The sequence below is a fragment of the Leucopleurus acutus genome, assembly GCF_964270905.1.
Source record: "Leucopleurus acutus genome assembly, chromosome: X".
Taxonomy (NCBI): domain Eukaryota; kingdom Metazoa; phylum Chordata; class Mammalia; order Artiodactyla; family Delphinidae; genus Leucopleurus; species Leucopleurus acutus.
The window spans coordinates 58,198,696-58,225,884 of NC_139148.1; the positions used below are offsets into that span (position 1 = coordinate 58,198,696).

Here is a 27,189-nt window from a genome sequence, read left to right on the forward strand (position 1 = left end):
ATAATAACGAACCCAAAACAATTTAGAAAATGGGAATAGGAACATACATATCGATAATTACCTTAAATGTAAATGGACTAAATGCTCCCACCAAAAGACACAGATTAGCTGAATGGATACAAAAACAAGACCCTTATATATGCTGTCTACAAGAGACCCACTTCAGACCTAGAGACACATACAGACTGAAAGTAAGGGGATGGAAAAAGATATTCCATGCAAATGGAAGCCAAAAGAAAGCTGGAGTAGCAATTCTCATATCAGACAAAATAGACTTTAAAATAAGGACTATTAAAAGAGACAAAGAAGGACACTACATAATGATCAAGGGATCGATCCAAGAAGAAGATATAACAATTGTAAATATTTATGCACCCAACATAGGAGCACCTCAATACATAAGGCAAATACTAACAGCCATAAAAGGGGAAATCGACAGTAACACATTCATAGTAGGGGACTTAAACACCCCACTTTCACCCATGGACAGATCATCCAAAATGAAAATAAATAAGGAAACACAAGCTTTAAATGATACATTAAACAAGATGGACTTAATTGATATTTATAGGACACTCCATCCAAAAACAACAGAATACACATTTTTCTCAAGTGCTCATGGAACATTCTCCAGGATAGATCATATCTTGGGTCACAAATCAAGCCTTGGTAAATTTAAGAAAATTGAAATTGTGTCAAGTATCTTTTCTGACCACAACGCCATGAGACTAGATATCAATTACAGGAAGAGATCTGTAAAAAATACAAACACATGGAGGCTAAACAATACACTACTTAATAATGAAGATATCACTGAAGAAATCAAAGAGGAAATCAAAAACTACCTAGAAACAAATGACAATGGAGACACAACGACCCAAAACCTGTGGGATGCAGCAAAAGCAGTTCTAAGGGGGAAGTTTATAGCAATACAAGCCCACCTTAAGAAGCAGGAAACATCTCGAATAAACAACCTAACCTTGCACCTCAAGCAATTAGAGAAAGAAGAACAAAAAAACCCCAAAGCTAGCAGAAGGAAAGAAATCATAAAAATCAGATCAGAAATAAATGAAAAAGAAATGAAGGAAACAATAGCAAAGATCAATAAAACTAAAAGCTGGTTCTTTGAGAAGATAAACAAAATAGATAAACCACTAGCCAGACTCATCAAGAAAAAAAGGGAGAAGACTCAAATCAATAGAATTAGAAATGAAAAAGGAGAGGTAACAACTGACACTGCAGAGATAAAAGAGATCATGAGAGATTACTACAAGCAACTCTATGCCAATAAAATGGACAATCTGGAAGAAATGGACAAATTCTTAGAAATGCACAACCTGCCAAGACTGAATCAGGAAGAAATAGAAAATATGAACAGACCAATCACAAGCACTGAAATTGAAACTGTGATTAAAAACCTTCCAACAAAGAAAAGCCCAGGACCAGATGGCTTTACAGGCGAATTCTATCACACATTTAGAGAAGAGCTAACACCTATCCTTCTCAAACTCTTCCAAAATATAGCAGAGGGAGGAACACTCCCAAACTCCTTCTACGAGGCCACCATCACCTTGATACCAAAACCAGACAAGGATGTCACAAAGAAAGAAAACTACAGGCCAATATCACTGATGAACCTAGATGCAAAAATCCTCAACAAAATACTAGCAAACAGAATCCAACAGCACATTAAAAGGATCATACACCATGATCAAGTGGTGTTTATTCCAGGAATGCAAGGATTCTTCAATATACGCAAATCTATCAATGTGATAAACCATATTAACAAATTGAAGGAGAAAAACCATATGATCATCTCAATAGATGCAGAGGAAGCTTTTGACAAAATTCAACACCCATTTATGATAAAAACCCTGCAGAAAGTAGGCATAGAGGGAACTTTCCTCAACATAATAAAGGCCATATATGACAAGCCCACAGCAAACATAATCCTCAATGGTGAAAAACTGAAAGCATTTCCACTAAGATCAGGAACAAGACAAGGTTGCCCACACTCACCACTCTTATTCAACATAGTTTTGGAAGTTTTAGCCACAGCAATCAGAGAAGAAAAGGAAATAAAAGGAATCCAAATCGGAAAAGAAGAAGTAAAGCTGTCACTGTTTGCAGATGACATGATCCTATACATAGAGAACCCTAAAGATGCTACCAGAAAACTACTAGAGCTAATCAATGAATTTGGTAAAGTGGCAGGATACAAAATTAATGCACAGAAATCTCTGGCATTCCTATATACTAATGATGAAAAATCTGAAAGTGAAATGAAGAAAACACTCCCATTTACCATTGCAACAAAAAGAATAAAGTATCTAGGAATAAACCTACCTAAGGAGACAAAAGACCTGTATGCAGAAAATTATAAGACACTGATGAAAGAAATTAAAGATGATACAAATAGATGGAGAGATATACCATGTTCTTGGATTGGAAGAATCAACATTGTGAAAATGACTCTACTACCCAAAGCAATCTATAGATTCAATGCAATCCCTATCAAACTACCACTGGCATTTTTCACAGAACTAGAACAAAAAATTTCACAATTTGTATGGAAACACAAAAGACCCCGAATAGCCAAAGCAATCTTGAGAACGAAAGAAGGAACTGGAGGAATCAGGCTCCCTGACTTCAGACTATACTACAAAGCTACAGTTATCAAGACGGTATGGTACTGGCACAAAAACAGAAAGATAGATCAATGGAACAGGATAGAAAGCCCAGAGATAAACCCATGCACATATGGACACCTTATCTTTGATAAAGGTGGCAGTAATGTATAATGGAGAAAGGACAGCCCCTTCAATAAGTGGTGCTGGGAAAACTGGACAGGTACATGTAAAAGTATGAGATTAGATCACTCCCTAACACCATACACAAAAATAAGCTCAAAATGGATTAAAGACCTAAATGTAAGGCCAGACACTATCAAACTCTTAGAGGAAAACATAGGCAGAACACTCTATGACATAAATCACAGCAAGATCCTTTCTGACCCACCTCCTAGAGTAATGGAAATAAAAACAAAAATAAACAAATGGGACCTAATGAAACTTCAAAGCTTTTGCACAGCAAAGGAAACCATAAACAGGACCAAAAGACAACCCTCAGAATGGGAGAAAATATTTGCAAATGAAGCAACCGACAAAGGATTAACCTCCAAAATTTATAAGCAGCTCATGCAGCTCAATAACAAGAAAACAAACAACCCAATCCAAAAATGGGCAGAAGACCTAAATAGACATTTCTCCAAAGAAGATATACAGACTGCCAACAAACACATGAAAGAATGCTCAACATCATTAATCATTAGAGAAATGCAAATCAAAACTACAATGAGATATCATCTCACACCAGTCAGAATGGCCATCATCAAAAAATCTAGAAACAATAAATGCTGGAGAGGGTGTGGAGAAAAGGGAACACTCTTGCACTGCTGGTGGGAATGTGAATTGGTTCAGCCACTATGGAGAACAGTATGGAGGTTCCTTAAAAAACTACAAATAGAACTACCATATGACCCAGCAATCCCACTACTGGGCATATACCCTGAGAAAACCAAAATTCATAAAGAGTCATGTACCAAAATGTTCATTGCAGCTCTATTTACAATAGCCCGGAGATGGAAACAACCTAAGTGCCCGTCATCGGATGAATGGATAAAGAAGATGTGGCACATATATACAATGGAATATTACTCAGCCATAAAAAGAAACGAAATTGAGCTATTTGTAATGAGGTGGATAGACCTAGAGTCTGTCATACAGAGTGAAGTAAGTCAGAAAGAAAAAGACAAATACCGTATGCTAACACATATATATGGAATTTAAGAAAAAAAATGTCATGAAGAACCTAGGGGTAAAGCAGGAATAAAGACGCAGACCTCCTAGAGAACGGACTTGAGGTTATGGGGAGGGGGAAGGGTGAGCTGTGACAGGGCGAGAGAGAGTCATGGGCATATACGCACTAACAAACGTAGTAAGGTAGATAGCTAGTGGGAAGCAGCCGCATGGCACAGGGATATTGGCTCGGTGCTTTGTGACAGCCTGGAGGGGTGGGATAGGGAGGGTGGGAGGGAGGTAGACGCAACAGGGAAGACATATGGGAACATATGTTTATGTATGACTGATTCACTTTGTTATAAAGCAGAAACTAACACACCATTGTAAAGCAATTATACCCCAATAAAGATGTTTAAAAAAAAAAAAAGAGTGTGATTGAGAAGCTGCTTTTCATAAGTTCTTTGAACAACCTTATTCTTCCTAAAATTTTAGTATACTGTCTTGTATTTCATTTACCTGTAACTATTGCCCACTAAACATTGGGCCAAAAACCATATGAGAAGGGATTGCTTCTGTTTTCTTAGGAACTTGAAGATTCTAGAGTTTCAGTCACAGTAATCAAATTTGACATATGAACATAAGAGTTTAAAAGTTTGCAATCTTGCAGTTCACTTTGGAAATGTTATTTGATCTGTGGTTGCCAGTAATCTGGTAAAAAAAGTATAAATAATGATGTGTTTTGCTATTTCCATGTTCTTCCCAGTTTCCCTTTAGATTTCACATAATGCTCCGTTTTAGCCAGCAGAGGCCACTGGAGCCCACTAAGGAGCAGAAGTGCAACAGAATTGTGGCTGTGCTAAGATGTGATCACTGAAATGTCACTAAAAGTTCTGCAATCTTACTAGCTTCTATCCTGTTAAGATTTCATGCTTGACAGCTCATGCAGCTCAATATCAAAAAAAACAAATAACCCAATCCAAAAATGGGCAGAAGACCTAAATAGACATTTTTTCAAAGAAGACATATAGATTGCCAACAAACACATGAAAAGATGCTCAACATCACTAATCATTAGAGAAATGCAAATGAAAACCACAATGAGGTATCATCTCATACTGGTCAGAATTGCCATCATCAACAAATCTAGAAACAATAAATGCTGGAGAGGGTGTGCAGAAAAGGGAACCCTCCTGCACTGTTGGTGGGAATGAAAATTGATACAGCCACTGTGGAAAACAGTATAGAGGTTCCTTAAAAAACTACAAATAGAACTATCATATGACCCAGCAATCCCACTACTGGGCATATACCCTGAGAAAACCATAATTCAAAAAGAGACATGCACTCCAATGTTCATTGCAGCACTATTTACAATAGCCAGGACATGGAAGGAACCTAAATGTCCATCGACAGATGAATGGATAAAGAAGATGTGGCACATATATACAATGGAATGTTACTCAGCCATAAAAAGGAGTGAAATTGAGTTATTTGTAATGAGGTGGATGGACCTAGAGCCTGTCATACAGAGTGAAGTAAGAAAGAGAAAAGCAAATACCGTATGCTAACACATATATGGAATCTAAAAAAACGGTACTGATGAACCTAGTGGCAGGCAGGGTGGGAATAAAGACGCAGACAGAGAACGGACTTGAGGATACGAGTGTGGGGGATGGGGAAGCTGGGACAAAGTGAAAGAGTAGCATCGATGTATATACACTACCAAATGTAAAATAGATAGCTAGTGGGAAGCTGCTGTATAGCACAAGGAGATCAGCTTGATGCTTTGTGATGACCTAGACGGGTGGGATAGGAGGGTGGGAGAGAGGCTTAAGAGGGAGGGGATATGAGGATATATGTATACATATAGCTGATTCACTTCGTTGTACAGCAGAAACTAACACAACATTGTAAAGCAATTATACTCTGATAAAGATATAAAAAAAAGATTTCATGCTTGAAAGAAACCAGATATTTGAGGGCAAGAAAGTCTATGCCATTTACTTTATAATTTTTTCCATTGTTTGCCATCTCCTTCTTTAAGTTAAAAGAAATAAGCGTTTGAGAATTTTAGCTAACTGCATTTTTCGATGTCTGGTGAGCTAACACCTTATTTTAAAAACTGTATAAAACCCTACAAAAAGACATGGTCCTGCTCTCTGGGAAATGATGTCGTCTTTGGGGGAATCCTACAGTTTATTACAGGCTTTAAATTTTTGTCCCTAATTCTTCTCAGTTTGCAGGCCTTTCAGATATATCTATCTCACAAGACATCCCTGTGGAAGGAGAAATCACCATTCCCATGAGATCTCGCATTCGGGAATTTGACAGCTCCACACTGAATGAATCTGTTCAGAATACCATTGTAAGTTAGACAAGTTGAGAGAACTTCTGTTCAGTGTCATGGGGCTAAATAGCTAATAGCACTTTGTAATATTTTTGATTGGTTCACTGGTTTTCAGTGTATTTTATTTATTGAAATTTAAGGTTCTCCCCTAGAGAATAATTTGGTACAGCCTTTTTGGAAAGCAGTTTGGCTGTAATGGATATTAAAGAACTTAAAATGTCCAATCTTTTTGAGGTGATAATTCCCACTTCTCTAGGTATAGTATAAGGAAAAAAAATTTTTAATACAAAAGTATTTTTAAAAATACAGAAAAATGTTTATACAAAGATGTTTGTTACAGCAATATTTATAATGGGGGAAAGTTGCAAAGAAGAGTAATCGGTTAAGTAAATTATGTTACATCTATGTGGTAGAATGGTAAACAACCATTAAAAGTCATGTTTACAAAGAACTATTAATGACATGAAGAAATTTCTAAATTAGGACAGAACTACCTCAACTATAATTTGAGAGGTTATGTTTATATGACTGCACCCTTCTTTAAATGTCTTGATTTTTTAAAATCTGGCTTCTAGGATTCATTTGCCAGAATGTATGGGAATGTTGAAAATTAATTGACTTTACACATTGTGAAGAATGTGTTAGCTTGGGAGCAGGCTGATTGCCCCTTGTGACCTCATCATGTATGAACTGAAAGTTAGGTGCTGTGTTTTGCAGAGCAGATTTTACTAGTGCTATTATTTTCGTTTCTTTAAGTAACATATTAGAAGGGCTGTGTTTCTCTTCTGTGGAGTTTAAAAACTCAAAACAGAACTGATGAATGTGGTAAAGAGTTAGATGTTGGCTTAAGGAGTTAATAGGAAAAGTTAATAGAAAAAGGAGTTAATAGAAAAACCCCACCTCTCTGGTTTGTTTGTATAGTGAAGGAATTAAACCGGAGTTATAGCTCTAAAATTCAATGAAGGGCTCCCAGGAGATTGAAATAAAAGAAATTTTAGCAAATTAAGTGAGGGGGCTGCTTGGCAACCTTGGTCATCACAGTACAAGTTGTTTATATCTTTCAGATGCGTGATCTAAAAGCTGTTGGGAAAAAATTCATGCATGTTTTGTACCCAAGGAAAAGCAATACTCTTTTGAGAGATTGTAAGTATATAAGGATTTTGAGGCTTTGCTGTTTCTCATCATACCTTATCATAAGTATTTTATAAGGCAAAGGCTCTGTGGTAATAAAACTGATGTCATTTTGCAGGATGAAAAAATACATAAATGAAGTTTTTGAAAAAAGTTAAAAATTTAGGATGGAATTTCAGAGATTGGAAGATTTTGCTGAATATATTGTCCTCATCAATAAATATAGACTGTATATTTTCACCTGCTATAATAGACACTGCAAAGAATATTTCTGGAAGTGGCAAAGACATAGGGACTTTGTTCAACCAAAGAGCTAATGATTTCCAAGGGAAAGGCAAAATGTGTAAATGTTAAATTAGAATAATAGCTAATACCCATTAAAGGTTTAACAAATTAATAGTACTTTATTGACATTTCTATTTTCAGAATGATCATTTAGTCTGTTGACTGCTTTCTTTAGGAGTTCCAAAACGGTGTTTGCAGAAAATTTTGCTGTTATTTAGAATTTATTCTTAAAATTGTTAGACCTTTTCTTTTCAAGCATTCTTGGTTTTTCTTAGTACCCTTTGTCAGAAAAAAATTGAATCTATTGTTTGAGAGTAGTAACAATGATGTTGTACATGAGTGTACCTTCTATTTTGGCAGCATTTCAGCTGTAATATAAGGATGGCAAATATGTGGCAAATGTGCCATCACTGTGTGGCAATTGGATGCAGCGTCAGAATCTTTTTCAACATAGTACATTGTGGGTTGAAGCTGACACATGATTTGCTACAGCTCGTATGTAGTGGAAAGAGCATGGGCAAATCAGTGTTTGAATAGTGTGTGATCTTGGATAAGACAGTTAACTTTTCTGAGGTTGAAGTTTCTTCCTCAGAAAAGCTGTCTTATCCAATTAGATACCAATTCAGATCCATTAGGATGGTTATTGTCAAAGAAACAGAAAATAACAAGTGTTGGTGAGGATGTGGAGAAATTGGAACCCTTGTGCATTGCTGGTGGGAATGTAAAATGGTACAGCCACTGTGTAAAACAACATGGTGGTTCCTCAAAAAATTACCACATAATTTTATAGTATATAAAATTTATAGTATAGAACTACCATATGATTCATTCAGCACGTCTCCTTCTGGGTATATACCCAAAAGAATTGAAAGTACGGACTCAAACAGTTATTTGCACACCTGTGTTCATAGCAGCAGGTGAAAACAACTCTTACGTCTATCAGTGGATGGATGGGTAAACAAAGTGTGTTATATACACCGTGGTGTATGCCATATATGAATGGGTTATTATCCTTAAAAAGGAGTGAAATTCCTGATACATGCTACAACTTGGATGAACCTTGAAGACATTATGCTAAGTAAAATAAGCCATACACAAAAGGACATATATGATTCCACTTATGTTAGGTACCTAGAGTAGTCAGATTTATAGAGAAAAAAAGTTAAATGATGGTTGTCAGGGACTGAGGGGGTATTGAGGAGTTATTGTTTAATGGGTTGGAGTTTCAGTTTGGGAGATGAAAAAGTTCTGGAGACGGATGGTGTGTTGCTTGCACAACAGTGAATATACTCCGTGCCTGTACAGTTAAAAGTGACTAAAATGGTAAATTTTGTGTTTTATATATTTCACAAGAATAAGAATAGTTTTAAAATACTGTTATGAATCTTTTACAAATTAAAAAGTCTTCACTGCATTAAAAAAACAGCGTATTAATGTCAGTTGTACTTGAATTCAGCTTTTCAGTTGATAAATTTTAACAATTTATTGCTTATTTAATTAACAATAGTTTATTAGAGTGTTAGGATTATGGTGTCAAAATTACTTATTTAAAAAAAAGACGTGTGTACATATGCACACTTCTTTCACATAAAGTTATGTACAAGTGAGGTTAAAGTTAGAAGTGGTATATGTACCTTTTTTCATATTACTTGAGGAAGATAATTGTGCTTTAAGCTGTATGTTACTGAACTGTTGGTTTATTAATCACCCAACAGCTATTGATTGAGAACCACAGTGATTAGACCTAATGTTGACAGAGCCTTTATAGTTTTCAAAAAGTTTTCATGTTGTTTGTTAACATTTAACCCTATGAAATTACCAGTGTTGGGCTGTTTTTCACCTATAAGAACAGCAATTCTGTGCTAGTTCAATGTAGTAATTATGAAAGGGAAACAGTATTGCAGAGTGGAAAGGACTTTGTAGTAGGAATCAGAAGATTCTGGTTTTGGTTCTAGGTTCTGGTCCCACCCCCACACTTAACTGTTTACGGAAACTTGGGCATGTCACTTCTTCCCAGCTTTGTTTTTCATATTTGTGAGGTGAACCTGATTATACTTGCCTTGTCTAATGTAGTCTCAGATAGGTAAAGTGACTTGGCTTTAGTCTTCTTTTTGGTGGTGCAGGGTAGGGCACTTATGTCTTTTGACTCCTTGCTCGTTGGTCTTTAACTGTAGCATGCTGGAATGTGGCTTAGTAGGTGGGGAGAGGGGTGATTTGTGGGATGTGAAGTGAACAAAACTTAAAGGATATTTGAAGAAGGGCATTCAGAATTAGGGAGCAGGGAGGGTCAGCAGAGGGATAGCAGAGGTCGGAAGGCTTGGGCAGACAGGGAGAGCCTTGATGTCTGAATTCCAAGAGTGGGAGATGTACATATTGGAATAAAGACAGAAAACACTACATGGTTGTGTCTTAACAGTCTTCTGTCTTTTCTTGTAGGGGATTTATGGGGCCCTTTGATCCTTTGTGTGACGCTTGCATTGTAAGTACTTATATTTCCTTTCTTTGTCATTTGAGATAGATTAGATTTTTTTCATGGAGTTTCAAAATTGAAGGGGATTTTGACTGAATATTTCATTTAGGACTTCTATGACATATTGTACTCCTTATGTATTTAAATCTAAAAAGTCAAGTAGTTTTCTAGATCAATTCAAAGAGTGATGGAATTTAAAGATGTGAAAATTATGCCCACCTTCATTTACCAATGACTTCTTATCCTGTTTTAGCCATTTCTGTTCAACATTTATTCACACTCATGTACCTCATTAAGCTAAGTGAATTAAGTATCTGTAGGTTTAAGCACTGTTTATTTGCAAACATAATTCTTTAAAAATTTACTAAAAGTATAAGTGAGAATAAATTAGAGTAGAAGTGGTAGAGTTCAAAGCAAGATCATGTTTCAAAGGGTTATGTTTTCCATATGCATTGTATGTAAAGGGAAAGGACAGAAGAAGGAAAGCAAAGTTCCGCTGGAGAGGGGAATATAACCACTGGTAGAGTGGAAAAAATACTGCACTAGGATTCAGTTCTGAGTTCTCATCCTAACTTTGCTATCAGCAGAGTGACTTTCGGCCACTAATAACCAAAATTTGTATAATGATTTTTCTTAGCTTACAGAAAACTTTTAAATACCTTCTCTTATCCTCATGACAAGAAGTGAATATTTTTCCTCTTTTGACAAACAAGCTCAGGTTCAAAGAGATTGAGGACTGAACCAAGGTCAAATATTCAGTGGTAGACCTGGAATTCAACCTCAGGTTTCCTTGACTGCCCATTCTCTACCTCTGCAATTATTACACATCTCTTCCCATGTAACCTCTCTGGGTCTCCTTTTCCATATCTATAAAAGGAGATGGTTGAGGGTCCTTTCCAGGCCGAACCTTTTATGATTTTAAATTCAAGTTTCTTACTGGCTTCTTTACCCATTTTTAAATGTAAGTCAAGCACATGGTAATCTAGGTAAAAACGTGGAGTGCTCTATCTTATGCCTTTAATAACCATATCAAGGGAAACAATCCAGTGCCTTGATGAAAGGGTTTATATTAGAAGCTCTGAGCATATACTTTCTTAGTTTTGAAAGATTAACCTTAGAGATTATGGAGTTTAATACCACTTATTTGCAGAGAAGAAAATTGGAGTCCCAGAACATCAAGTGATCTGCTCCAGTTTCCATATCTAGTGACAGAATTAGGATCAATATCTGAGTCTCCTGCCTTCCAGGCCAGTTAATGTTCTTTCTATCATACCATGCTGAAGCAATAGGAGTTCCAGACAACAAGTGATGAGGGCCAGCATTCTTTGCACTGGATTGTCAGGACTTGGAATAGAGTATGCAGAACCATAGAATACAAAAGCCTGTACTGGCACATAGCATAGCAGGACAAGACTTACTGTGTGACTTCTCTATACTTTGTAATAAGAGGTTGTGAGTTTGATGTTACTTATTCTGTTACTGGAAAAAAATGACACAGAGTACAAGTGTTTTGAGTCCAAAATTCAAAGCAGTTTACATCTGTAAAATTTTTAGAGAGGATATAAGTGACTGTTCAATTACTCAGTTTCAAAGTAAAGCCTTTTCGTGATAATCTGTATGTTTTGATTTTAAAAAATCAACAACTAAATAGGTTTATAGACTGCTTCCATTTTTAAATGCCAGAACTAGAACCTTAACCCAAGGATTACAAATTCAAATGTGTACGTGCATGCATTGCGAATTGGTTACCAGAAGCCCTTGTGAAGGAATCTGCTGCTGTGTCAGCTGCACCCGATTGTTGCCATGTAGGAATGCAGGTCCAGTGTTGGAAACTCTTATGATTTTTCAAGAAAATCCAGAAATACCTCCCAATTTTAAAATAACATCAACTTGAATTTAAGACCATTTTAAGTATTGTATAGACCAACAACCTCATGTCTGTGAGCCATATTTAGCCCTTCAGTTTATACCCTCTGCTTAACTAAAAAAGGTCTTCGGTAATCCATTTAAGCATTCCCATGAGGTCAAATGGAGCACCTCTTGTAGTCCTGAGGCATTTGGAATTTGAAATAAGGGATATACTTCAGGCATTTTCCTTTTGTACAGCCTACATATTATAGATCTTCAGGTGAGGTTTAGGGCAGCTCCCTGATTCAAAGTTTGAGAACCCATGCTGTAACTTTGTTGCTCTAAATAAAAGACTAGGCAATTCTCATGCCATTTCCTTGTCACAGAATGCTTCAGAGAGGCTCTGTAGATAGCGAAAAAGATGGAGGGCCCCAGTTTGCAGAAGTGTTTGTCATTGTCTGGTTTGGTGCAGTTACCATCACCCTCAACTCAAAACTTCTTGGAGGAAACATGTGAGTATTATTAAAATACATCCCTTTTCCCTTGCCAGGTTGCATATCTTAGATTTTTAAGGAAGTCTGGCTAGTTATATATTTTTCAAAAAGAAAAATCAAAATAAATGAGAGCCAAAAAGAAGGTTCTCTTAAAACCACTGAACAGAGATAACCTAGTTGAATTAAATTACCTTAAATTATCTGGGGTCCTTTGATAAGCTTCAGTGCTCTCGCTCCAGCCCCTGAAATCATAGGCAGAATTTTTTGTGTTAGAAGATTATGTTTGTCTTTGGGAACAGATGGTCCATAGTTTTCAACAAATTCTGAAATAGGTCTGTAAACCACAAAAGATTAAGAAACACCATTCTTAGAGGTTCAGTGGGAGAAGGAGGTCTCTAGGAATTAGAGCAGATCATCTAGATACTAGATGGCTGACTCTTAAGGAGTTTAAGCAGAGAGGAGGAGAGTATGGGGAGAGCAAAACTAAAGCACATGTTTAATACAGAGGCATATCCTTATAAAATCAACATTAGGGTATAGGTATTATGTATCTGAAGGAAGGTAATGATCCATGATACATAGAAATCTGTGTAATAAACTGTATCATGATACAGATCAGCTATATTTATGATCTTTATGGATGTATGTTGTTTTTTAGATCTTTTTTTCAGAGCCTCTGTGTGCTGGGTTACTGTATACTTCCCCTGACGGTGGCAATGCTGGTTTGCCGGCTGGTACTTTTGACCGAGCCAGGACCAATAAACTTCATGGTCCGGCTTTTTGTGGTGATGGTGATGTTTGCCTGGTCTATAGTAGGTAAGAACGTACTTATCTCTACAGTAACAGAGCAGACCGAAACATGAGTTAGAGATGAAGATCAGATGAGGAGGAGTGTAACTTATACGTTACATATGAGTGATATGATTCTTGCCAGTGTCATCCATAGAACCGTCTTCTCTCAGTAGGGATAATGTTCATCTTATCTGAGTTGGCTATCTGGACTTCCGAGATGTGGAGAGTCACGTCTTTTTTCTTTTCAATCCTTAAATAGTGGATAGGGTTGAAAAAGGAGATTACACTAGACCTAGCTTAGTCCTGGCATATAGGAGGCATAGGTGACTTGAGAAATGGCTTGAGCCTTTTCCTGACAAATTAATCATAATAATGGCCAGCATTTACCAATTGCTTACTGTAGGCCAGGCACTGTCATAAGTACTTCATACATATTATCTCATTTAACCCTCACAACAACCCTAATAAATAAAAAAAGTTATTATTGGTCCCATTTTTATAGATGAGGAACAGACCCAGAGAGGTTAAGCAACTTGCCCTAGGACACATAACTAGTGAATAGGGGAATCAAGTTTCAAACCCAACCAGATCACATACCTGTTTAGAAATGTACTATATTACCTCCCAGTATAGGTTGGTAAGTATCATAGTACTTGTCTGCTTCAGTAGAAAATTCTGCTAAAGATTAGTGAGAGCCTGTAGCAGTGGCAATGAATGCTATTTGCTCATTGTTTGTACTTTCCTAAAATTCTCTTAAAATTCCACCTTAAACTGGAAGTGTTCACTAGCTTCTTTTTAATGGGATAGACAGACTGCCTAATATTTTTATGTGCAATAACATCTCTTTGGAACATGGTTAAAAGCCAAGAAGTAATCCAAAAGTAAGGTCTGAGAATGCCAGAATTGATATTCCAAGGATTGTATTAAGCTTGGGTGCTTTAACTACCCATGGAAGAGCCCCTCATTCCCTCACTTAGAGTCTGATAATTTACCGTACATGTAGTTCTGAATAGCTTAGTTATCAAGTGTCCAGGCCCACAGTGGTTCAGCAAGTAGAATCTTAGATGAGAGAGAAGTTCCTGTAATTCAGCAAATATGTATTAAGCACAGACTGTGTGTCAGGCATTGTGCTAGGCATGGTCTCTATCCTCCGAGTTCACAATCTAGGCATAAAAGTTTTCCAGGTGGGCAATGGAAGTCTATGCAGTGTATAGTGGGGACACAGAAGAGGTAAGTGGGCAGTTCTACTTGGGGTGGCAGGATACCAGATGGTTGTTCAGGAAAGGTTTCCTTGAAAGGTGATTATCGATGAGTAAAAAGATGAGTATATGTTTCCTGGATGGACAAGAGGATTGGCATCTAAAAGAGCTGATAACTTATTAAGAACAAGTACTCAAAAAACACAGCAGTGTGAGGCCATTTGCCATAGGAGTTTTGTAAGCCTATTTAGCACAGTTCAGTAACTTCTCAGAAAAGGGTAAGAAACCCCTTTTAGAAAGGTTTCCATCTTAAATGGTTGAAACCTTTCAAAGCTTTCATACTTGAAACAGGTAGCCCTCAGCTGTCCAGAAAACTATGCTGCCAAATGCCTTTTTCTCTGAGGATCACAAATGTAACTGAACTTATAGTATATAATTCTGTGTCCCAGACTATGTCAGGCCCCTTCAAGTTTAGTAAATGTTAGTAGTTGTGACAGTCTTATTGTATTAAATATTCCTTTTTGTTGTCTTGTTTTGCTTTGTTTAGCCTCTACAGCTTTCCTTGCTGATAGCCAGCCTCCAAACCGCAAAGCCCTTGCTGTTTATCCTGTTTTCTTGTTTTACTTTGTCATCAGTTGGATGATTCTCACCTTCACTCCTCAGTAAATCAGGAAATGGAAATTAAAAACCAGGGAATTCAAAGCTCATTTCAAAGATGCAATTCACCGTGGAGTTTTGCCTTTGGCCCTCTTTTGTCTAATTTTGGAGGTATTTGGTAACTGGGTATACGAGGAGATTAAAAGGGAACCATAAAGCACCGTCACCGTTTATGTAAGGAACTGATGTTTGAAAGGCCGTCCTTTCCTTCTTAATGTTATTTCTTTAAAATATGTGTGCATAGTACACACAGTATAATGCCTTCTTAAGGCATGATGGGGTCACTGTGGTCCATTTGGGTGACAACCAATGACTTGGGAAGCACATGGATACATCCTGCAAGTTGAATAGAGTTGGTAACTATATTTTCAGTTTTGAGAATACCAGTTCAGGTGCAGCTCTTAAACATATTGCCTTATGACTATTAGAATATGCCTCTCTTTTCATAAATAATAAGGGATAGTCTATTTTACTTCTCTTAAGCTTAAAAAGACAATGACAGAGGTTGGGAAAGGGGTACATAGATGTGGGAGGAGAAAACATCTAAGCAAAATTCAGATTTTGACTAGAGAAAATTCTGCACTTGCTTAAAAAAAAGCAAAGGACATCTAAAACATAGGCTTTTTTAGTCTCTCTGTATAGTCACCTTTCTGCCATGCTTAATAGCTCAGTGACACTCTTAATTTTTTTAACATCTTTATTGGAGTATAATTGCTTTACAATGGTGTGTTAGTTTCTGCTTTATGACAAAGTGAATCAGTTATACATATACATATGTTCCCATATCTCTTCCCTCTTACGTCTGTCTCCCTCCCTCCCACCCTCCCTATCCCACCCCTCTAGGTGGTCACAAACCACCGAGCTGATCTCCATGTGCTATGCTGCTGCTTCCCACTAGCTATCTATTTTACGTTTGGTAGTGTATATATGTCCATGCCACTCTCACTTTGTCACAGCTTACCCTTCCCCCTCCCCATATCCTCAGGTCCATTCTCTAGTAGGTCTGTCTTTATTCCCGTCTTACCCCTAGGTTCTTCATGACCTTTTTTTTTTTTTCTTGGATTCCATATATATGTGTTAGCATACAGTATTTGTTTTTCTCTTTCTGACTTACTTCACTCTGTATGACAGACTCTAAGTCCATCCACCTCACTACAAATAACTCAATTTCGTTTCTTTCTATGCCTGGACACTCTTAATTTTTAATCTTACTCCCCAGTTCTGCATATGCAAGCTAAGGTGTTAGCAGTCAACTTGTAATTTTCCTTTGACTGAAGCTCTCAGTGGACCAATGATTGAACTTACCCAAGTAGAAGACCTCAGAAATTTAGATTGGTAGGTCCCTAATGCATACTATCATGTGGGCAGCTTCTCTTAAGGGTAGAATGAGGCAGTTTGGATACAGCATAGCTGTAAGGAATTTCTTGCTATTCTGTGTAGTCTGGCCTCTAACTAAAAAGTAAAGCTAAATCAAAGGCTGCATTTAACCATGTAAACATGGAGGGATTTAGTGTTCTAATGGCTGATTTCACAGAACAACTAGATGCTTAAGAGCATGAGGTAGGATGAGTTGGGTTTACAGCTTCCGCCTTTTCATAGTGGGCTTAGCAGTTTTTTCATTAGGTGTGTTTTTCGGGTTGGGGATAGCAGTTTGTTTTCTTGGTTTTAGACTTTATTTGTAAAGCCAATTAGCTCTCCTTTAGAGAAGTACTTTTTTGCACATGTGCACCTACTTGTATTCTCAGCTATTTATGCACACAAGTGTGAAGGCTTTTCAGGGAGCAGAGTGTCTGGGACAGGCTGATTCTGAGCTAATCAGGGTTCTTTTAAGGTAATATGAGCTGCTGCCTTCTATAAATTGCACAGTGAAAAACTCTTAATAGACAAAGATTAGGAGTCAGGCAGAAAACATTCATTGTAAATATAGTTACTTATAAAAATAGGAATTTCTTATTCCACATCTTTTCTTTATCATGGAGTTTAAATATTTATTCACTGGTATTTAAAGATGACCTATGCATAGATATATAATTTTTAAAATATACTTTCTCCATCCCCAGATTAACCAAATGAACAATACTAGGACAAATGAGTACTTGGAATGATATTCAATTACAGAGCATTACAAAATTGGTCCCCTCTGTCTCAGCATTGTCTAGATATTTTGGTTATGTATTTGTATTTGTTTCAATTTCCCTTTTAAATTTCAAAATAAACCCTGTTAGGACAAAGCCAATGTTTCAGTCTTGATAAATAAAATATTTTGAAACTGGTTCTGATTTTAAAATTGGTCCTAAATTATCATCCATTTCCATTGTCTGAAAGTTTCTAACTTCCCACTAAAAACATCTCTTCCAAAGTTGTTTTGTAATCTATCCCAATGATTATAATGTAAAATTAAAGAAATAATCATGCTTCTCAAAAGGGAATTAAATCTTCACTGAATTTTACTCAGGCTAAATATTTGGTCAGAAATTCCTAAAGCCACAACTTTGGTGGGGTTTGTGTGTGTATGAGGGGGGTATTATACATATTGGGTGTTAAGGCAACTTGTTCTGTGTTTTAATCTGTTGCTTTTGGGTGACTTAGGGAATGGTTTTATTTGATTTAAATGAAGGCGGGTAAGATGGAGATTTAATTATCTTTCTGAAAAGGAGTGGTCAATTTGAGGGTATAAATAAATATTTTCTTAATATATTCAAAAAAGTGCATTGCTTTCTGTCACAGAAGACCTGAGTATCTGGAAGCTGTAACCCTCAACACAGCTTTCCCTGATTTGCTGCAGAGGCACGTGGCTAATTATAGAAAGGAAGACTAGAAGGGAAGGGGACTCCAGCAAAGGAAACACTGTTCCGGGAATTGGAAGGTTTCACGCTTTAGATGAAATTCAAGCATGTGATGTGCATTACTGCCATCGTGGCTTATCACTTGCTGCTCCTGCTTCTGAGATTGAGACTCCGTTGTCATATTCTTTAGCAATAGGAAAGGTGAAGACTGGATTTAATTGCTGTTCAGATTATAAATACTCAATTGATGTGAACATCTTTTTTGCAGTGTAGTCTTAAAAGTCAATCATTAATCGTCAAGTCTTTTGCCTCTTAAGTGGTTTATTACATGAGTTGAGTTGTATCTTTTCATTGTGGGGATTTTCTTTTGGGCAAGGTGAGGGGGTCACAGGGCATGGGGCTAGTAAGCATTTTACTGTTTACTGTATTTGTCTTTTTATAAAGTGTCCCCCAAAATGTGATTAGAAGGCTGACAAGCCTATATTTGAAGGTTTAATTGTGTACGTTATATAATCTAAGTACTTACTGTATTTGAACTTCCTGTTTATTCCTGGAGATGAAAATGAAAATCTCCCATCATTTCCAATTCTTGGATAACATCAAGTCATTGAAATTTATCTAAGGCCTATCATGATATGATCAGACATCCATTGCATGCAGTTGTTTTATTCCAGAGTAAAATACTGAAATTGTGCTTCTTAATTAAACTGTTCATTTCTGAGACAATTTGGATAGAAATAAATGTGTGAATGTTAATGCATATATGTAAATTAGAAATACTTTTTTAGATTCATGGGCTTTTATTAAAAATAAAGAATTTCTAGGGATTTACTTAGGTCATAAGATGGCTAAATAATAATGTGACAATAATATTACTACAAATAATAGCTAACATTTATTGGGCACTTACTGTGTGCCAGACACTACTCTATTTTTTTAAGAATTTTTTGTAACAGCTTTATTGGGATATACTTTACCATAAAATTCACCCTTTTAAAGTAATATACAATTCAGTGATTTTTCAGTATATTCACATAATTGTGCAACTATCACCACTGTCTCATTTTAGAACATTCCCATCACTTCACAAAGAAACCCCAAAGCCATTAGCAGTCATCCTCTTTTTCCCTTTTCCCCAGCCCCTGGCAACCATCAGTCTGCTTTCTGTCTCTGTGGATTTGGCCAGGCACTATTCTTAAGTGCTTTTTATGCATCTCCTCCAATCTTCAACATAAAGTGGTACAATCCTCATTTCACTGGTAGAAAATTGAGGCACAGAAAGGTTAAGTAAATTGTCCAAGGTTACACAGTGAATTGATATTTAAAATAGGAAAACACATTAGCTGAGATCATAGTAGGACACAGTTTTGAATTGCATTGTTATACGTATGAAATGAATACACCTCCTCCCCAGGGTATGTTCCCTGTTACTAGCCATTACAACGTACAGCTCACTGGAGGTCAATAACTCGTTTTTTTCTGAGTACTAGAATACTATATTAGCATCTGAGAAAGACACAGCGGTTATACATTGGGAAGAGTTAGGTTTGCTGCCCTCACTCCTCCTTGAGCCCCTTTTCTTTCCCCTCCTCCCACCACCAGACACATACACCCCTCCCCTTTTTCTCAAAGTCTTAAGAATCAAGCAGCTTCTGCCTCTTTCGTTTTAATTCTCCCAGTGGGATGGTTAACACATCAAAATTTAACGTGTCTATTCAGGTGTTTATAGTCAAGGGATGCCTCTGGTCACATGTAGTAACAGCTATATTCCTAAGACTTCAGAGAGCAGTAGTGTGAAAATAGAATGCCTTTCTATTTGGGTTAAACTAGGTGGGGTAAAGAAATAACACAGTAAATAAAGGCTTTGCCTTAATGAAGTCAGTGTTCCAGCCTGGTAGGAAGTGGCTACACGCTGCTCTTGTTCACTCTGTTCTCTTTTAGAGCCTTTGTATTCTGCACCATCTCTGCTGGTAATTTCTTGGTCCTCTTCGATGCTCTGTTTTAATCCTGATTTTTCCTATAAATAAAGAACCTGTGAAAAGAATAAATCTGTAAAATGATTTGTGAATATTAAATGTACAAATAAAAAACACTGGAAAAGGAGAATTTGCACGTGCCTGTTCTTGTGCTGAAAGGCATGGGGATATTTCCTGCATACTGTTTTCAGATATATTGTCATCAGAAAATATTGAATGCTGTGTAGGATTGCACAAGTAGCAAGTTAGGAAGTCACATTTACTGAGCAAATATTTACCAGATGCTATAATAGCCGTTTTATGAACAGTACTGCTCCCAGTGAATTTAAGGTTCTTGCCTTGTCGCAAAAGAATTCGGAGACAAGCAGGGAGTTAAGAAAGTAAAGTGAGGATTTATTTAAGCAAGAATACGCTCTCAGAGGGAGAGCAGACAAATGGGTGAGGAGCTGCTGCCCTGGGTTTCTCTGGCAAGCCGGTTATGAGGGGCATACAAATAAAGGGGCAGAGTATTCACTGGGGAAGGAGGGGTTTGGGGGTCGTATTCCCTGATTTTCATCCCAGCTCTATCTTCCTGAGGGGAGGAGGGATTTCTGTTCTTATTTGGCTTAGATCAGAAGTATCATGGTGTCAGTGCATGATGGGTACTTCTCATCTGTAAGGCTAATTTTATTGTAATGAGAGCATAATGAGCAACAGGTCACATTCGGACATAGGAGATTCCTGTCTTTCCCCACCTTTCTTTGTCTGCTTCCAGGACACTTATCACCCAAAACGTGTGGTTTACTGTCAGTCTGGAGGTTCCTGCTTTCTTAACATCTTTCTTGGGGTATAATTGCTCCACATTGGTGTGTTAGTTTCTGCTGTACAACAGAGTGAATCAGCTATACATATACATATATCCGCATATCTCCTCCCTCTTGCGTCTCCCTCCCACCCTCCCTATCCCACCCCTCTAGGTGTTCAAAAAGCACTGAGCTGATCTCCCTCTGCTATGCGGCTGCTTCCCACTAGCTAGCTATTTTACACTTGGTAGTATTTATAAGTCCATGCCACTCTCTCACTTCGTCCCAGCTTACCCTTCCCCCTCCCTGTGTCCTCAAGTCCATTCTCTACGTCTGCGTCTTTATTCCTGTCCTGCCCCTAGATTCTTCGGAACTATTTTTTTTTTGATTCCATATATATGTGTTAGCATACGGTATTTGTTTTTCTCTTTCTGACATACTTCACTCTGTATGACAGACTCTAGGTCCATCCATCTCACTACAGACAACTCAATTTTGTTTCTTTTTATGGCTGAGTAATCCATTGTATATATGTGCCACATCTTCTTTATCCATTCATCTGTTGATGAACACTTAGGTTGCTTCCATGTCCTGGCTATTGTAAATAGTGCTGCAATGAACATTGTGGTACATGACTCTTTTTGAATTATGGTTTTCTCAGGGTATATGCCCAGTAGTGGGATTGCTGGGTCATATGGTATTTCTATTTTTAGTTTTTTAAGGAACCTCCATACTGTTCTCCATAGTGGCTGTATCAATTTACATTCCCACCAACAGTGCAAGAGGGTACCCTTTTCTCCACACCCTCTCCAGCATTTGTTTGTAGATTTTTTGATGGTAGCCATTCTGAGTGGTGTGAGGTGATACCTCATTGTAGTTTTGATTTGCATTTCTCTAATGATTAGTGATGTTGAGCATTCTTTCATGTGTTTGTTGGCAATCTGTATGTCTTCTTTGGAGAAATGTCTATGTAGGTCTTTGCCCATTTTGGGATTGGGTTGTTTGTTTTTTTAATATTGAGCTGCATGAGCTGCTTGTAAATTTTGGAGTTTAATCCTTTGTCAGTTGCTTCATTTGCAAATATTTTCTTCCATTCTGAGGGTTATCTTTTGGTCTTGTTTATGGTTTCCTTTGCTGTGCAAAAGCTTTTAAGTTTCATTAAGTCCCATTTGTTTAATTTTATTTTTATTTCCACTTCTCTAGGAGGTGGGTCAAAAAGGATCTTGCTGTGATTTATGTCATAGAGTGTTCTGCCTATGTTTTCCTCTAAGAGTTTGATAGTGTCTGGCCTTACATTTAGGTCTTTAATCCATTTTGAGTTTATTTTTGTGTATGATGTTAGGGAGTATTCTAATTTCATTCTTTTCCATGTAGCTGTCCAGTTTTCCCAGCCCCAATTATTGAAGAGGCTGTCTTTTCGCCATTGTATATTCTTGTGGTGTCTGCCCATGGACCCTCACTGTTTACAAGATGTGTGATTTCCTGCCATCAGGCCCCTGCCTCCATTTCTCTGCTCATATCTAGCTACTGCCTGCTGTAACATTCCCCTCTCAAGGAGTCTGGGACCCTTAAAATCTTTTAAGAGGCAGAGGGACCAACGGTCCATCTTATGTAACTGCTTCAAGCTGAGCATGGGTGTTGTCCCTACCTGTGGGTCCAGATCTCCTTACTGTCTGTCAGAGATAGGGGTCTTGGGATTGTTGACAGAGGTGGAGAGTGGGGAGTAGAAGGAAGCAACAACTTTGTCCAGCAGGTGTTGATGGTCCCCTTTGTCAGGTGGGATGGGTTGAAGTCCCTGGCGTAGCATCATTTGAAGCTGGAGTTGTTGCATTCTTGGGTCTGTGATGTTTCTTTGTCCTTTTTGAATAAAAGCTTCAGGTCCTGTACAGGCTTGATCATCCATCTGGATTTGTTGCAGGAATGGGGACCCCTTCCAGGGCCTGAGAGTGGGCTCGTCTAACACTCGGAAGTGAATTGTCCAAGGAGACACTGTGCTGACAAAGCAGGAGACTGTATTGGGAAGGGGCACTTGGGTGGAGACCAGGAAGGTAAGGGAACCCAGGAGGACTGCTCTTCCACGTGGCTCACAGTCTCAGGTTTTATGATGGTGGGGTTAGTTTTCAGGTTGTCTCTGGCCAGTCATTATGACTCAGGGTCCTTCCTGGTGGCGCACGCATCAGTCAGCAAAGCTGAATTCCAGCGAGGAGGATTCTGGGAGGTTGGTAGGACATATGGACTGGTGTCTCCTTTTGACGTTTCCCGAATTTTTCCTGTTGGTGGTGGCTTGTTAGTTCCATGTTCCTTACCAGGACCTCCTGTCATAAAATAACTCATGCAAATGGTTATTGTAGTGCTGGCCAGGGTGGGCGGTTTCAGTCAGTATTTCCTCTAACAACTCCCACCTGAGACTTCATACTCAAGATACTTCTTGGGAATCGGGGTGGAGGTCTGTTTCTTCTGTAACTACTTCCTGCTGAGAGTGGGCATAGTCCTGCCTAGTAGAGTAGAAGTCTCTCTCCACCTGATCTAAATCGAGGTATTCTGTGCCCGAAACCAGCATTCACCCTTGTAGTAACAATTTACCTTGAAACTGTTGGACCCTGTTGGAGATGAACCTTGTAAGCAGTTGAAACAGACAGGGGCCAAACAAGAGGCCTAACAGGATGGTCATCACCAGGCCCAGAAAAGGAAGGCAGAATTTGGGATGTGGACTGCAGGGTGTGTGACTTTCTTCTGATTGGTTTGTGGCATGGTAACTGGGTGGTGCTCCAGGAATCTTGTGCTCAGCCTGAAGTTACCATCCTCCACCTGAGTGGGGGCCCCAGTTCTGCAGAAGGACTCAAAGATATTGTTATGCATATTCCTTGAGGAGGAACCAGGACCCTGCCCCAAGGCTGCACCACCATTTGACTGCTCCTCCCGTTTCTGCATCCCTTCCCTTCCCTGATTAGAAACTGTTTGAATCTGCCCTTTGGAACTCAGGGAAGGTCTAGGAGGCTGAATGAAGTCTATATCCTACAAACAGGAAACAGGGGACACAGAAAGGGTTTGTACTCTGGAGCCCCACAAAGTCCTGCTCAGTTTTAATTCAGGGAACTGGGCAACGACGGCTCTGGCATCTTCCTGTTAAAATGGGGCATAGTGCTGCCTCAGTTTGGAGAATAGACACTGAATTGGAAATATTTCTGAGTTCCAAGTCCTGGATCTTAGTCTCATATGATTAAAATCTCAATCCCTTGGTCTGCCATTTTGGTGTAACAGACCAAATTAAAAGTAGTTGGAGGAGTGACAACTGGAATTTTAATAGACAAAATAAATCTCATTTCTTTTCAGGAGAATAAGCCTGAAACCCAGTCTGGACCTGGCGCTTTGGGGAGCCTTGTAGCCAGGTGACCAGTTGTCTAGTTTTATCTAAGTAGGTTTTAACTTTTAATGTGGTATTTACACATAGATAACAAGTGCTATTGGTCATCATACATGTTTATTCTTTTTGTTAATGTATGATCTAAAACAATTTCATTGTCTAAAAATGTAATAGTTACAAGAGGACACCTTTAAAAAGTAAGGTTGCAGTTGCCAGCTGCCAGCAGACATTGTTTTGAGATTGGCTGGTGTCATCCAAGTCTGACACAGCTCAGAAAACTCAAGTTCTTAGCAATACAAGGACTTGACTTGTCTGAAATCACACCCATAGTGTCACCTGGTTATTTCCTTGGGTGTCTGAACCACAGCTACTCCATTTTGACTTTCAGTTGCATTTCTCTCCTTAATGGCCAAAGCAGATGTCCCTGTTAATGATTTTAGTGCTTTTTTAGATATGAGAAGATGCAAGAACTTGGGGTCATAAAAGCTTCTCCTGAAAGTATCTAACTATCTGAAGACCTGTTCTGCCAGTTTTTCCCAGAGCACAGAGTGCCTCATTCCTGATCTCCTCCCTGAGCTCCTTTAAGGGGGTGTTGAAGGTCAGTGGCTGCCGTGCCCATTGACCTAATCCTCGCAGAGGCAGATGGCAAGTGTCAATTTTCAGTTGGCAGGGCCCCTTCAGGGTCATAAATTTGATCATGGTTTGGGGGGCATTTCATGACCATTTCATCCCATGGTGCCAGGAATGCTCATTCCCAGATCTGGCGAAGATTTCACTGCTGGGTCACTCAATGCACTATTCCTGGACTAAGCCTTATTCACAGTAGCCAAAAGTCTCTGGACCACCTGTCTTACTATTCTCTTATGGTCCAGGAAAATATTTGCTGTTGTTGCTTCTTCCCGTATCTAGAGTTACATCATTACCATCATTGATCTTACATGAAACTATATATCATCATTTTATCAGAGGCTCAGTCACACATTTGGTAATGTAAGAAACAAAAATTTTGTAAAACAGGCAATATAAAAAACAATATAGCTAGCAGATTAATAAGGTCATAAGTAAGAATATATGTCAAGAACTTCCATTAGGTGCAACCCAGTATATCCCAGGTCATCTGACTTACTCTGTTCTGTACCGATCCTTATCTTTAAGGGAAATTATATATTGGCATTGTCCATAAGGCACCCAGCCCAGTTCCCTAGTGTTACTAGGCTGGTTATCCCTAGTATGGATTTAATTGTCCCCAGTATAGAGGAGCCTTTAATTAAAGGCTTAAATTTAAATTACTTAAATTACCATAGCCTGGTGTTAACTACATAAATCCATCCCATAATTGTGGGAGGTATTATTCCTTGGCTGAAATTTTGATTGTTGCTCTGATTGAGCCTGAGTAATAGAGGAAAATTCATATTTATGGCCAGAGTCGGAGCAGGTATTATTAATTGGCTAGGTGAGGGGATCCCACCTAGTAATATCACTAGTGGCCTAAACAGGACTATAATTTCTTTCTTCTAGAATAAATTTTCTAAGAGCCAACCAATTAGAGCCTTCAAGTGGAGAAATACACCAAGGTAACACAGAAGTACTAGACACAGGTAATTGGCCACAAACCCAACAATTGGATTGATTTTTTAAAACAAGCATAGGATCATGCCCATGATGGGAAAATATTTGATTCATATGCAAGGGTCCAAGAAGTCAAGAAAATATTATAAATGATCATATGAGTCAGGTCCAAGATCTTGGGCAAGCTGTCTACTTCTGCTGTTGTCTTCTTCTCATTCCAGGTATGAGTGTAGTTTCTCCTTTGTTTGAGCATTGTTTTAAGGTGATTTTGAGGTCAGCCACCCTCTCCATAGGCCAGTCCAGTGCAGGGGCCCTTTGTGAGTGGAAATTAATCCAAGAGTCAATTCCCGGGGGACCTTGAAGATGGCGGAAGAGTAAGACGTGGAGATCACCTTCCTCCCCACAGATACACCAGAAATACATCTACACGTGGAACAACTCCTACAGAACACCTACTGAACGCTGGCAGAAAACCTCAGACCTCCCAAAAGGCAAGAAACTCCCCACGTACCTGGGTAGGGCAGAAGAAAAAACAGAGACAAAAGGATAGGGATGGCACCTGCACCGGTGGGAGGGAGCTGTGAAGGAGGAAAAGTTTCCACACACTAGGAAGCCCCTTCGCGGGCGGAGACTGCGGGAGGTGGAGGGGGGAGCTTCGGAGCCGCGGAGGAGTGCACAGCAACGGGTGCGGAGGGCAAAGCGGGGAGATTCCCGCACAGAGGATCGGTGCCGACCGGCACTCACCAGCCCGAGAGGCTTGTCTGCTCACCCGCCGGGGCGGGCGGGGCTGCAAGCTGAGGCTTGGGTTTTGGTTTTGGACGGAGTGCAGGGAGAGGACTGGGGTTGGCGGCTTGAACATAGCCTGAAGGGGTTAGTGCACCACGGCTAGCCGGGAGGGAGTCCGGGGAAAAGTCTGCACCTGCCGAAGAGGCAAGAGGCTTTTTCTTCCCTCTTTGTTTGCTGGTGCACGAGGAGAGGGGTTTAAGAGCACTGCTTAAAGGAACTCCAGAGACGGGCGTGAGCTGCGGCTAAAAGCGCGGACCCCAGAGGCGGGCGGGAGACGTTAAGGCTGCTGCTGCCGCCACCAAGGGGCCTGTGTGGGAGCACAGGTCACTCTCCACACCCCTCTTCCGCGGAGCCTGTGCAGCCCGCCACTGCCAGGTTCCCGGGATCCAGGGACAACTTCCCTGGGAGAACGCATGGCGGGCCTCAGGCTGGTGCAACGTCATACCGGCCTCTGCCGCCGCAGGCTCGCCCCGCACTCCGTGCCCCTCCCTCCCCCCAGGCCTGAGTGCGCCAGAGCCCCCAAATCAACGGATCCTTTAACCCCGTCCTGTCTGAGCAAAAAACAGACGCCCTCAGGCGACCTACACGTAGAGGCAGGGCCAAATCCAAAGCTGAGCCCCTGTGAGCTGTGAGAACAAAGAAGAGAAAGGGAAATCTCTCCCAGCAGCCTCAGAAGCAGCGGATTAAAGCTCCACAATCAGCTTGATGTACCTGCATCTGTGGAATACATGAATAGACAACACATCATCCCAAATTGAGAAGGTGGGCTTTGAGAGCAAGATCTATGATTTTTTTCCCTTTTCCTCTTTTTGTGAATGTGTATGTGTATGCTTCTGTGTGAGACCTTGTCTGTATAGTCTTGCTTCCACCATTTGTCCTAGTGTTCTATCCGTCCATGTTTTT

At 39.2% G+C, this 27,189-nt stretch overlaps 1 protein-coding gene across 3 annotated transcripts in view; it reads left to right on the forward strand.

The window, feature by feature from the left end:
* Positions 1-19,894, forward strand: part of YIPF6 (Yip1 domain family member 6) — a 42,164-nt gene extending 22,270 nt beyond the window's left edge. For 2 of the 3 annotated variants that reach the window (XM_082864792.1, XM_082864794.1), the window contains exons 2-7: positions 6,037-6,165; positions 7,212-7,290; positions 10,000-10,042; positions 12,268-12,393; positions 13,034-13,191; positions 14,914-16,003. In XM_082864792.1, coding sequence (XP_082720918.1) covers positions 6,037-6,165; positions 7,212-7,290; positions 10,000-10,042; positions 12,268-12,393; positions 13,034-13,191; positions 14,914-15,032 — 654 coding nt within the window. In that variant the 3' untranslated portion in view covers positions 15,033-16,003. Of the gene's footprint in view, positions 1-6,036; positions 6,166-7,211; positions 7,291-9,999; positions 10,043-12,267; positions 12,394-13,033; positions 13,192-14,913; positions 16,004-17,750 lie in introns of those variants that run through there. The other variant, XM_082864793.1, reaches the window with a different exon arrangement.
* The last annotated feature ends 7,295 nt before the right edge of the window (positions 19,895-27,189 follow it).